Genomic DNA, 12,241 nt, shown 5'->3' with positions numbered 1-12,241 from the left:
GGGATCACCGCGGGGGCCGTCGGAAGGACCCGCCCGGAAACGCCGACCGAGAGGGCGCCATGTCAGTTACGGGCGAGGGTGGTGGCTCCGAGCGCGGGTACTCCAGAAGTCTCCGGGTGCCTTAAGGCTTTGCTTTAAATGATTTTAAGTCTAATAACTTTCTCACGGAGTTACATTCATTTCCCCGTTCATCTATGAGACGATGGGAGCGTGATTCGACTATTCCTGACGCCCAAGCTCCATCCGACCAAATAGCAATTGCTACTGTAGGTTTTCCCAGTACCAGTGATCTCCGTGGCAGCCGAGTCCAAAGGGCTAAGTGCTGCTCGGGCCCTGGAACGGTCAGTAGCTTTTCCAAACCCAAGAATAGGGTGAAAGGTGACCCTCACTCGTATGGAAGCAAAAACATTTCACTCCGAGGTCACATTTCAGTCCAGTTCCTCCAGAAAAGGTGCCGCTAACCACCCCTTCCCGCCCTTCGAAGGAAGAGGCAGCCCTGGGATGCTCCTCCACCTTCCAAATTTTCTTGGTCCGCGTTCCCTGAGACAGCCTTCACAGAGGCCAACTTCAGGTCCGCCACTATCCCAGGATTCCCGCCTCCCGGTTTCCTGCCCTTCTCCCCTCCCAGCTCCCAGAGCCTGCGGGTGCAGCAAGATGGCGGACGGTGACGGCTTAGGTGAAGCAGCGACTGCTGCGGCATCTCCTCCCGCACCTGCTCCCGGCCAAAGCCTGTCCCTGGGCTGGAGGGAGCGGCTGCGGGCTGGGCTGGCTGGGACTGGGGCCTCGCTGTGGTTCGTGGCGGGACTGGGACTGCTTTACGTTCTGAGGGTCCCGCTGAGGCTGTGTGAGAATTTGGCAGCGGGTGAGAGGCCCAGACCTCCCTGGGGATGGGCGGGGGAACCAGGAGAGGGGCCGGGGACAAGGGGCAAAGGGCAGAGATTCTCTGCAGTCACTGGAGGGCTTCGGAGATTGAGACGGTGGTGCGCGACCTAGTGGGTTCTTTTTCTCTTGGGCCGCAACTCCCCAGCTGATTGTCAAACCTGAGCTGCAGATACGGGCTCCTCCCTTGAGCTCTTAAGACCCGCCCTTTCTCTTCTGTCTTCGTTTACCGATGAAAAGCCACCTGACAAGCTGTAAGCTTCAGGTAGTGAAACACATGAGAGCGTCTCCAGATTGGCTGCAGAATTTATATACACCCCACCATTGGTAGGATCCCTTGAAAACCATTCCTTTGAGTCTCGCCGATTAGCTGAGCGTTCCCACACCTAGACAACAAAGATGAGCGCTCTCTATTCAAAGGCCTAAAAGGGGGAAAATGCCAAGATCTTAGCCGACCATTATCATGTTTTAAGATAGTTCTGTCAAGAAATACTTTTCGTGGTATTTTTGTCTGTTCTTTGCTTTAGGCTTGAGTAATAGAATAGTCCAGGAAGTAAAGGGAAAGGGAGCCACAAACAGTAGTGGGTTCTTAGTTCTTGCTTTAAACATTTGTAGAGAGCTTGCTATGTAGTCTGAGCTGAAGATACAGACATGGAAGAAGTGATGATCCCCGTGGATTCTGCAAATACTGTCCTTTACCTGTAGCCAGGACAAAGTGGATGGGAGCCAGGCCCTCTTACCATGTCATTACAATATTTTCACTCAAACTGTGAGCAAGATGAAAGTATTTCTGTTGTGTGATGACTGTGACTAGCAGCACTTGTGGTTTATTTTCTGTAGCAAGGCAAATGTCCCCTTTTCTATTTCACCAGATGACATGAAATACTGTGAGATAATGTTCTGAAATATTTTGGACTTTTCCGAACTTAGGTTTTATGTAAGTTCAGTCAGATATAACTAACACACTAAAACAAAAAAATTGGCCTTCCTAGACTTTATGAAAGAGCTAATTGAATTTGACTTCATCAACGTAGAAAAATTATTTTTCTACATATTAACGAGGTACACCACGTAGGTGAGAGTAGTTAACTATGATAGATTTTTATTTATTTCTGAAACCCAAAGTATTTATGAGACAGTTATTTGAAGTGAAGAGTCTGGTCCAGGCTTTCAGTGAGTCAGGTGCAAGGAGCTCTCAGTTTGCTGTTATTCTTTTTGGTTTATTTTGCCTCTCTAGCTGACATACCAAACACATCTACATGCTGTTTCCTTCCCTCTAATTTGAAACACTGCTTTGTATCTCACCAAAATAATTAGGGAGTGGTTTTAAACCTCATTTGTAACAGAGTGTTTAGTTAATCCTTAAAGATTTGTAAAACTTCTTGTCGAAGTTATGATTTATAAGTTCTTAATTTTATTCTCAAAAGTAAACTAAATTATCTCATTTTGATTTGCTTATTTAACAAATCATCAGTTTAAAATGCTCCCCTTACAGAGGTGCCTGGGTGGCTCAGTTGGTTAAGCATCCGACTTCAGCTCAGGTCATGATCTCAGGGTTTTGGGTTCGAGCCCCATGTTGAGCTCTGTACTGGCAGCTCAGAGCCTGGAGCCTGCTTCGGGTTCTGTGTCTCCCTCTCTCTCTGCCCCATCCCCACTTGTGCGTGCTCTCTTTCTGTCTCTGCCTCTCAAAAATAAATAAATGTAAAAAAAATTTTTTTACGCTACCCTTACATGTTCTAAGGCATTTTTTTAATGTTTATTTATTTTGAAAGAGAGAGAGAGAGAGTGTGTGTGTGTGTGTGTGCGCGCGTGTGTGCACGCACACAAGTAGGGGAAGGGCAGGGAGAGAGAGAGAGAGAGAGAGAGAGAGAGAATCCCAAGCAGGCTCTGTACTGCAGACTCTGGGCTTTATCTCACAAACTGAACTGTAGGATTGGGATCTGAACCGAAATCAATAGTTCTGCTTAATGAACTGAGCCACCTAGGCACCCAATAGAATGATTTTTAAGTTACCATAGAATGGGAATTTAAAGTAGCTTTTTAAAAACTACAACTTTCTCAGATGAATCTGATACTAGATATTAATACTATTTATATTCCTCCACTCATAAAGACACCTGCCTATTTGTAACTTGAATATTTGAATTTACATTTTTTTAAACTTTGGTATTTTGTTTTCCTTTTGGCAGTGACAGTATTTTTAAATTCATTGACGCCCAAATTCTATGTGGCACTTACAGGAACATCTTCTTTGATATCAGGACTAATATTTGTAAGTAGTTTCCATTTCCTTCATGTTTTGGTATTTATCTAAAGATCAAATCTCTATATGGTTACAATAATTGTAAATACTTATAGATCAGGATTTTCAACATGTGTTCAGCATTTGATAAAACACTGCATCTTCCTCTCCACTTTTAGAGATTGGCAGTATTCATAGTATTCATTTGCATATGAAACAGTATTGTATACTGTAAGGGGCAGTGGTTAGAGGTGGGTTGCCAACTAAATCCTTGCAGGGCTCAGTTTAGTAACAAAAATGAATGAAATGGGCAGAGTGTAAAAATTAAATTCCTTATTTATTTTAGGACTTGGTAATTTGGACAATGCATGCCCCTTCTAAAGGGGATAAAGCTAGTTGCTGCCATATAGGTTTGCAGACCACCATTAAGAGATCTTCCAATTTTTCATATGATTTCAAAAGCATCTGGATGCAACAAGTATATCTCCCAATACTTTAATCTTGGCAATGTTGGGCAGACTAAAAATGTGTGTCTTGAATTCAGCCTATAGGTTGTCAATTATCTTCTCTGGAGTATTTAAGGGCAGAGTATTGGAGCCAAGCTAACCATTACTTTTTTTATTTTTTAACTGTGAGAGGAGATTTTTTTTTTGAGGGGGGGAGGGGCAGAGAGAGAGAGAGAGAGAGAGAGAGAGAGAGAGAGAGAGAGAGAATCCTAAGTAGGTTCCACACTCAGCATGGAGCTGGATGGCAGGCTCAATCTCACAAACCCTGAGATCATGACCTGAGCTCAGATCAAGAGTTGGACACTTAACCAACCTAGCCACCCAGGAGCCCCAGGAGATTTTAATTGGAGTAAACAGCTGACATACAATATTATATTAGTTTTCATAACGATCTCTTTAGTTGTGTGACTTTGAGCAAGTTAATTAACTTTTCTAAGCTTTAATTTCCTCATCTAATAACTGGGAATGATAATATCAACTTCATAGGATCATGAAGACTAAATAAGATAAAGTGTGTAAAAGCTTGCAATAACATGGTATCTAGCTCACAGTAAGCACTTAATGAATTTTGACCATTATTATTCAGAAAAGTGTCATGATAAAGAAACCTATTTAATTTTAATTCAGCTTTCCCTTGTTTTATTTGACTGAGCTATAATTTTCAATTAAGAAATTAAAATCTGTGTGTATAATCTCTATTAAACATCCCTGGGAACTAGTGTTTCCTAGAATAAACTTTGGAAAAACACTGCTACAGATTAAAATCTTAGGAAGTATGGCATGCATAACCAATGAATTTTTCTATGCTTTTTTCTCATCTCTAGATGGTGCTCTTCTATTATAGTAGAAATAATGGCATGTGTATTGGAGTGTTTTCTGTTTTGTTTTAATAGGAACTGATAACTTGGCCATTTTGTTTAAGTGAAATGCTGGCCAAGAAAGGGATTTTTGTATCTTGACTTAAAAAAATTACTGAGGAATTTAAGGATGAAAACTATGTGTTAATATAGGTAAAGTAGTTAAAATTTACTGATTATAAAGCTGACTCATTGTTAAGCATGTTTTAACATATTTAGTCAGTAGCATATAAAAGTCTAAATAAAGGAAATGAACGGTCTTTAAATAACTGATGAGTGGGAAAAGCATTAGTCTTGGAACTAGAAGATGTAGTTTTAAGTCTCGGCTCTGCCACTTACTAGCTAATAACTTTGGACAAGTCACATAAATTCTCTAAGTCTTAATTTCCTCATGTATAAGAGGGGGGAAACGTACATATATATCATATAAGCATGAAACACATAACATGTATATTATATATATAGTAGTTCTTAAAATTTGTTATTTTTAAGAGTTTTAAATATACAAAAATTAAGAAATTCATATCATAATAGCATTGTATGGTGACAGATGTACACTTGTGAGCATAGCATAGTATAGAGAAGTCGAATCACTAAGTTGTATACCTGAAACTAATATAACATTGTATATCAACAATGCTCAAATAAAAAATTTTAAATAAATGAATTAGGTGCAGTAAGAGATTAACAACAGTAACTAATAGTAAAATAGAGTGGTTATAACAATATACTTTAAAAAAAATAGGAAATTCAAGTAACATTTTCAAGGTTAAACTTTGTCATTACCCTTATAATATTGATGAGGTTTTTTTTTTAATTTTTTTAACGTTTATTTATTTTTGAGACAGAGAGAGACAGAGCATGAACGGGGGAGGGTCAGAGAGAGGGAGACACAGAATCCGAAACAGGCCCCAGGCTCCGAGCTGTCAGCACAGAGCCCGACGCGGGGCTTGAACTCACAGACCGTGAGATCATGACCTGAGCCTAAGTCGGCTGCTCAACCGACTGAGCCACCCAGGCGCCCCTATTGATGAGTTTTTATCAGCAAAGATTATTAGGTTTATAATTTCTCTTACCCACTGAAATGAGGAAGCTAGCTATGCTGTTTGTGTTACTTCCACCTGAGGGGGTAGGAGGTCATGTGCTTGGGAACTTGAAGAATAGCAATGAAGCCGGTTGTTTAACAAATTCTTACAAGTGTAAAGATTACTCTTAAAGTAAAACACAAAACCCAGTAAGAGTGCATATAATACTGCTTTCTGTTCTGTGGAATCAGGGAAAGTTCCCTGAGGACCTGTCATTTAAGCTGAAACCCAGAAGAACCAGGCAAAGGTAGTTGAGAATGCTAGAGTGTCCAAATATGAAACATTCTGTTAATTCAGCACAGAGAGCTTTTTTTTTTTTTAAGTAATCTCTAGCCCAACGTGGGGCTTGAACTCACAACCCTGAGATGAGGAACCACATGCTCTACTGACTGAGTCAGCCAGGCACCCCTCCCCACAGAGAACTTCTTTTGATTACTCTTTTTTTTTTTAAGTTTATTTATTTATTTTGAGAGAGACAGAGACAGCACAGTGGAGGAGGAGCAGAGAGAGAGGGAGACAGAGAATCCTAAGCAGGCTCCACGCTGTCAGCAACGGAGCCCAATGCGGGCTCGAACTCACAAACCGTGAGATTATGACCTGAGCCAAGACCAAGAGTCAGACGCTTAACTGACTGAGCCACCCAGGCACCCCTTGATTACTCTTTTTATAACAGTGATAAACCATGAAAACAGAAAGAAGTGAATATCCTGATTTTTAAATGGTTCAACAGGAGAATCAACCTCAACCTACATTAATTATACTGCCAAATACTGAGTAGTACTTCATTGTTCAAAAGGCACTTAAAATTCTTGTTAACCATATTTAATAGATAGGATATTGAGGTTCTGAGGGGCTAGAGGTTAAGTGACTTGCCCAAAGCACACAGGTTGACTGGGAGTCCAATGTGGTCTCTCTAACCTTAGTCCAATGCTTAATCCACCATGCTAATTGTTTCAAAATTGTTTTTCTTTTCCTTATGCTACAGATAGAATAAAATGACAATGTGACATATCAGAATTAGATTACTTACAGATTAAATGCTTCTTGCTTGTGTGTGTGTGTGTGTGTGTGTGTGTGTGTGTTAAGTAATGTCTGTAGCCAACATGGTCTTAAACTCATGACCTGGAGACCAAGAGTCACATGCTCTGGCAACTGAGCCAGCACCCTTGTTTCTTATTTTTTAATGTTTCATTTATAGATATATTTCTTACAGTTTTGCCTAAGCTTGTCTAAATTTCATGACGAAGTTGTACTTTTACCTGACATATATTATTGGAGAATCTTGTGTTTGGCTTATTTTTTGGAGGGAGAGTGCATTTAGTGTGCTGAATTAAATAGGAACATCTTGAAAGATGTTTTAATTTGAGCTCATATTTCTGGTGATCAGTTCTACTTTAAGGATTTTTTGTTTGTTATAGATGTTTGAATGGTGGTACTTCCATAAGCATGGCACGTCTTTTATTGAGCAAGTATCTGTGAGCCATTTGCGACCTCTGATGGGAGGAACGGAGAGCAGCATTTCAGAGCCAGGTTCTCCTTCTAGCAACAGAGAAAGTGAAACCAGCAGACAGAATTTGTCAGGTAACTATTTAATATGTTTTCAGAACCGTATGGTTAAGATTGTGTTTGTCTATGGGAGACAGAAAACTCACAACAGAGAGAAATTTATCTTTCATGAAAATATAGGTCATCTGTGGCTGATACGGAGAGCAATGATCAGATACTCAGTCTCCCATCTTGTTAGCCTGCCATCTCCAAATGAAGTTTTTCCTTGTGGTCCAAGACTGTTGCTCTGGTTTTTACCATCATATCCACATTCCAATCAGCAGAAAGGAGACTAGGCCAGTAGGCCACCTTTTCCCCCTATTCAACCCCACAGCAGCCAAGGATACTCTTCAGAGTGTTACATACTATTTCAACTTACTTCCTACTGGTCAGACCTTTGCCAAATGGCTGGCCACAAGTAGCTATATAAGGCAAGTGAGAAATTGTTAAACGTTTTCTCGGTGTACATATGCTCAACTAATACTTAGGAGATTTTATTACATAAAGGAAAGAACAATTAGCCATCTCTGCCAACATAGCAAAGTTAGAAAAATACTTTTTCTTCTTAATATATTTATAAAGACATCAGGGGCGCCTGGGTGGCTCTGTCGGTTAAGCGTCCGACTTCGGCTCAGGTCATGATCTCATGGTCCGTGAGTTCGAGCCCTGCGTTGCGCTCTGTGCTGACAGAGACAATTCTGTGTCTCCCTCTCTCTCTGACCCTCCCCCATTCATGTTCTGTCTCTCTCTGTGTCAAAAATAAATAAACGTTAAAAAAAAAGACATCAAAATCTCAGTTATTCACATATGGATACCCCATTGTCATACTTTAATTGTAGGCTGTTCTTTTATATGTAACCAGTAATACAAAGTAAATATCATTAATGATATACAATTATGAAAGTAAAAATTTGAGGGCCAGATAGAAATAATATTTTTTGGATTATTGTTCCTTTAATTTGGTATCAGTAAAATTCATATAGTGGGTGGGTGGGTGTTGACCCCTTTTTTCCTCTTTCATAAAATAATTACAGAACTCCTAAGAATGAGATATATTGAGATGAATATGACATAGATCTGTCCTCAAGAAGCTAAGTCTAGTATGTAAATAATTAGAACAATAATATATAGTCTTACTCCCTGTTGTAGGATTGAGTATATCTTTACATATGGAGAGTGAAGACACTCCCTACCTTGCACTCTAGCCTGTGTGGTTTTATGATATTTCCTCTTCTTAGAACGTTCTTCATCCAGCAGCCTTCTACTCATCTTTTACCATGATTCAGTGTCAGTTCAAATGTCACCTCCTTTCTAAAGCCTTTTTTAATTTATTAGAAAAATTTAATTACTTTCTTTTTTTCTTCTCTTAGAACAAAACATATCTCTACTATAGCACTTACCATACAGTTTAGATGGTAGTTTACATGACTGGACTCTCATGTGACATTCAATTCATTTAAACAAGTTAGTTCCAAATGTTGCACTAGGCTCCAAGAATACACAAATGAATAAAGTTGTAAGAGTTCATATTTTATTTTTTTTCTTTATTTTTTTAAAATGTTTTTATTTATTTTTGAGACAGAGAGAGACAGAGTATGAGCAGGGGAGGGGCAGAGAGAGAATGAGACACAGACTCTAAAGCAGGCTCCAGGCTCTGAGCTGTCAGCACAGAGCCTGACGTGGGGCTTGAACTCATGGACTGTGAGATCATGACCTGAGCCGAAGTCAGACGCTTAACCGACTGAGCCAACCAGGCGCCCCAGAGTTCATATTTTAAAATGAAAAAAACTGAAAACCAAATGGATAATCACATTGTAATATGGTAAATGCCATAATTGAATTATGAACTAATGTCATGAATGAACTATGAACTATGAACTATGTCATGTATACTGCATGACAGCAGGGGTGATCCAGGCCGTGTTCATCTTTGTGCTAACTGGCTAGCACTGTGCATAGCATACAGTGACTATACAATTAATGTTGGTGAAAGTAATATTTAACTGCATTTGATTAACCTAACTTCCCTTTTCTTTCCCTTTGTTTTTTAGAATGCAAATTATGGAGGAACCCTCTAAATCTTTTCAGAGGAGCAGAATATAGGAGGTATTACATTTTGCTTTCAGTAGAATTATGGCATTAGTTTTAGACTAAAAAGTATTATGGAAACATTTGTTTTATAAATATATCACAGCTCTTCTAGTTGGAGACATTGATACATAAAAAGGTAAAATGATGAGCCCAAGGTTTAGTTGGCAGCATCTTCACTGTATTTACATTTTTTTAGTTATTTATTTTGAGAGAGAATGTGAGCAGGGGAGGGGCAGAGAGAGAGAGAGAGAGAGAGAGAGAGAGAGACTCAGACTCCCAAGCAGGCTCTGCACTGTCAGCACAGAGCCCAACACAAGGCTGGATCTCACCAACCATGAGATCATGACCTGAACCGAAATCAAGAGTTAGACACTTAACCGACTGAGCCACCCAGGTGCCCCTAAAGATTTTTTTTATTAATTTAAGTAATTTTTACACCTAACATGGGGCTCGAACTCGTGACCCTGAGATCAAGAATTGCATGCTCGTCCAACTGAGCCAGCAGGCACCCCAAGAAATTTCTTATCTTAGTATCAGGAACACTTATGCTTCCCTTTTTTTTTTTTTTTTTAGTGTTTGTTTGTTTATTTATTTGAGAGAGAGAGCACGAGCAGGGGAAGGGCGGAGAGAGAGGGAGACAGAGAATCCCAAGCAGGCTCCATACTGTCAGCGCAGAGCATGATGCAGGGCTTGAACCCACGAACCATGAGACTATAACCTGAGCCAAAATCAAGAGTCAGGTGCTCAACTGACTGAGCCACCCAAGCACTCCATGCTGCTGCTTTTTTTTTTTTTTAAAGTGTATTTATTTATTTTGAGAGGAAGAGAGCATGAGCAGAGGAGGGGCAGATAGAGAATCCCAAACAGGCTCTGCACCATCAGTGTAGAGCCCAATGTGGGGCTTGATTCTACAAACTGTGAGATCATGACCTGATCCAAAATCAAGAGTTGGATGCTTAACTGACTGAGCCACCCAGGTGCCCCATTGTGCTTCTTTTTGAATGATTAGTTTCTCTTAAAGTCTAAACTGTATTGATGATCATTGTGTGGATTTAGAAAGCTTAAAGTCCTATTGTAGCCAACCGTTAGCAAATGTACAAAAGTCTGGTATGTATTTCAATTAGCTTCATTCCAGGCTCCACTGTATGGCCCAATTTTTGCTTTTTCTGAGTCTTTTTTATGTGCTTCTAATTAGGGCTATTAATATTGTACATTATATTTTAACTGCTTTAAATCATATTGGGAATAACGTAGATCATTAATAAATATTTTTTTATGATTTTACAATAAGTAGCAAAACTTTGCTGGGGTGCCTGGGTGACTCAGTCAGTTAAAGTGTCTGACTCTTGATTTCAGCTCAGGTCATGATCTCATGGTGGTGAGATCGAGCCCTACATTGGACTTTGTGCTGGTTGCAGAGCCTGCTTGAGATTCTTTTTCTCTCTCCCTTTGCCATTTCCTTGCTTGGGCACGTGCACTCTCTGAAAAACAAACAAACAAACAAACAAACAAAAACAACTTTGCTAAGTGAACAAGGATCTACTTTTTCCTTTATGATAATTTCTCAAAAAATAGCTAAAAACTTTAAATAGCAATGTAATTTATACTATTAAATTACTTAAAATCTTTGATCATCTACACATAAGTAACACTTATAATGTACTTTTAAACTGCTTTTTTTTTACATTTTAAAATGTATGCATATTCACTGTAGAAAATTGGAAAATAAAGAGATGCATAAAAAAGAAAGTAAAAATCACCTTTTCCTATCACTAAATGATAAATGCAATTAGTATTTCCATTCAGTCTCTCTTCTATATGCATGTATAGAAACAAAACTTGAACATCACAATGTGTATATAATTTTACATCCTTTTTTTCTAACACATGAATTTCTCACAGAACCTTTTTATACAGGAATTTCTTCAAAAACATGATTTTATTCTATTCTGTTACATGGAGGTACCATACCTTACCTACTGCTCCCTATCTGGGTCACAGATTATGTTTCACTATCAACATTTACATTAGAAGGTTATCTGTATATATAAATATTTAACCTATGATAATTAAACACCTATGATTACTTCCTTAGAGTTGATTTGTAGTACTGGGGTTCCCAAATCAAAGGGTGTGAACAGGTTGTCTTCCTGTCTCTTCTTTAGTATTTTCTTTTTTTAATTATGGAGATTTTCAAAAATCAAAAAAGTAAAGAATGGTATGATAGAATTCCATATACCCATTTCCTAGCTAGATATGAATATTTTTAAGACTCTTAATAGATATTACCTAATTCATTTTTGGAAAGAGAAATGTATATGATAATTTATATTTATACCAGCAGAATATGTGTGAGTCCATGTTCCATCTCATCCTTGACAATGTGTATTTTACAATTTATTTTAACAGGTGAAAAATAAAAATTTGTAAATTTAATTCACTATTCATTACTAATGAGATTGGACCCTTAAAAATATATTTATTAGCCAGTTTGGCAACTTGCTATTAATTATTGTGGGTTTCAGGGGGATAGGAAAGTTTAAATTTCTAATTTAGTAAAATCTGGAAAAATTTTCTATTTATTTTATCCTTTTCAAGTCCTTTGCTGTTCTGATAATCTCGTAAAAATCCACCTATGTTTTCTTCCAGTTTCTTTGTAGTTTTACTTTTAATAATTCTAATTCACTGAAAATTTAAGTATATTTAGTAAGGTATGTATCATAAGTCAAATTGTTTTATCCCTTCAAATCTAATTTAGAAGCACTAATAGTCTAGCCTTTTCCGGTTTTTTTTGTTTGTTTTGTTTTTAATCGACATCCAAATTAGCATATAGTGCAACAATGATTTCAGGAGTAGACCCCTTAATGCCCTTACCCACTTAGCCCATCCCCTCTCCCACAACCCCTCCAGTAACCCTCTGTTTGTTCTTCATATTTAAGAGTCTCTTATGTTTTGTCCCCCTCCCTGTTTTTATATTATTTTTGCTTCCCTTCTCTTGTGTTCATCTGTTCTGTATCTTAAAGTCCTCGTATGAGT

At 38.6% G+C, this 12,241-nt stretch overlaps 1 protein-coding gene across 7 annotated transcripts in view; it reads left to right on the top strand.

Moving 5' to 3' along the window:
- Positions 1 to 126: 126 nt before the first annotated feature.
- ST7L (suppression of tumorigenicity 7 like) overlaps positions 127 to 12,241 on the top strand; it is a 103,673-nt gene continuing 91,558 nt past the window's right edge. For 3 of the 7 annotated variants that reach the window (XM_053214616.1, XM_053214614.1, XM_015066141.3), the window contains exons 1-4: positions 631 to 862; positions 3,069 to 3,151; positions 6,988 to 7,150; positions 9,166 to 9,220. In XM_053214616.1, the coding sequence (XP_053070591.1) occupies positions 655 to 862; positions 3,069 to 3,151; positions 6,988 to 7,150; positions 9,166 to 9,220 (509 nt within the window). In that variant the 5' untranslated portion in view covers positions 631 to 654. Of the gene's footprint in view, positions 342 to 393; positions 572 to 630; positions 863 to 3,068; positions 3,152 to 6,987; positions 7,151 to 9,165; positions 9,221 to 12,241 lie in introns of those variants that run through there. The other 4 variants (XM_053214619.1, XM_053214618.1, XM_053214615.1 and 1 more) reach the window with 4 other exon arrangements.

Source organism: Acinonyx jubatus, chromosome C1 (assembly GCF_027475565.1).
Source record: "Acinonyx jubatus isolate Ajub_Pintada_27869175 chromosome C1, VMU_Ajub_asm_v1.0, whole genome shotgun sequence".
Lineage (NCBI taxonomy): Eukaryota > Metazoa > Chordata > Mammalia > Carnivora > Felidae > Acinonyx > Acinonyx jubatus.
This window is presented reverse-complemented; position numbering and strand designations above follow the sequence as displayed.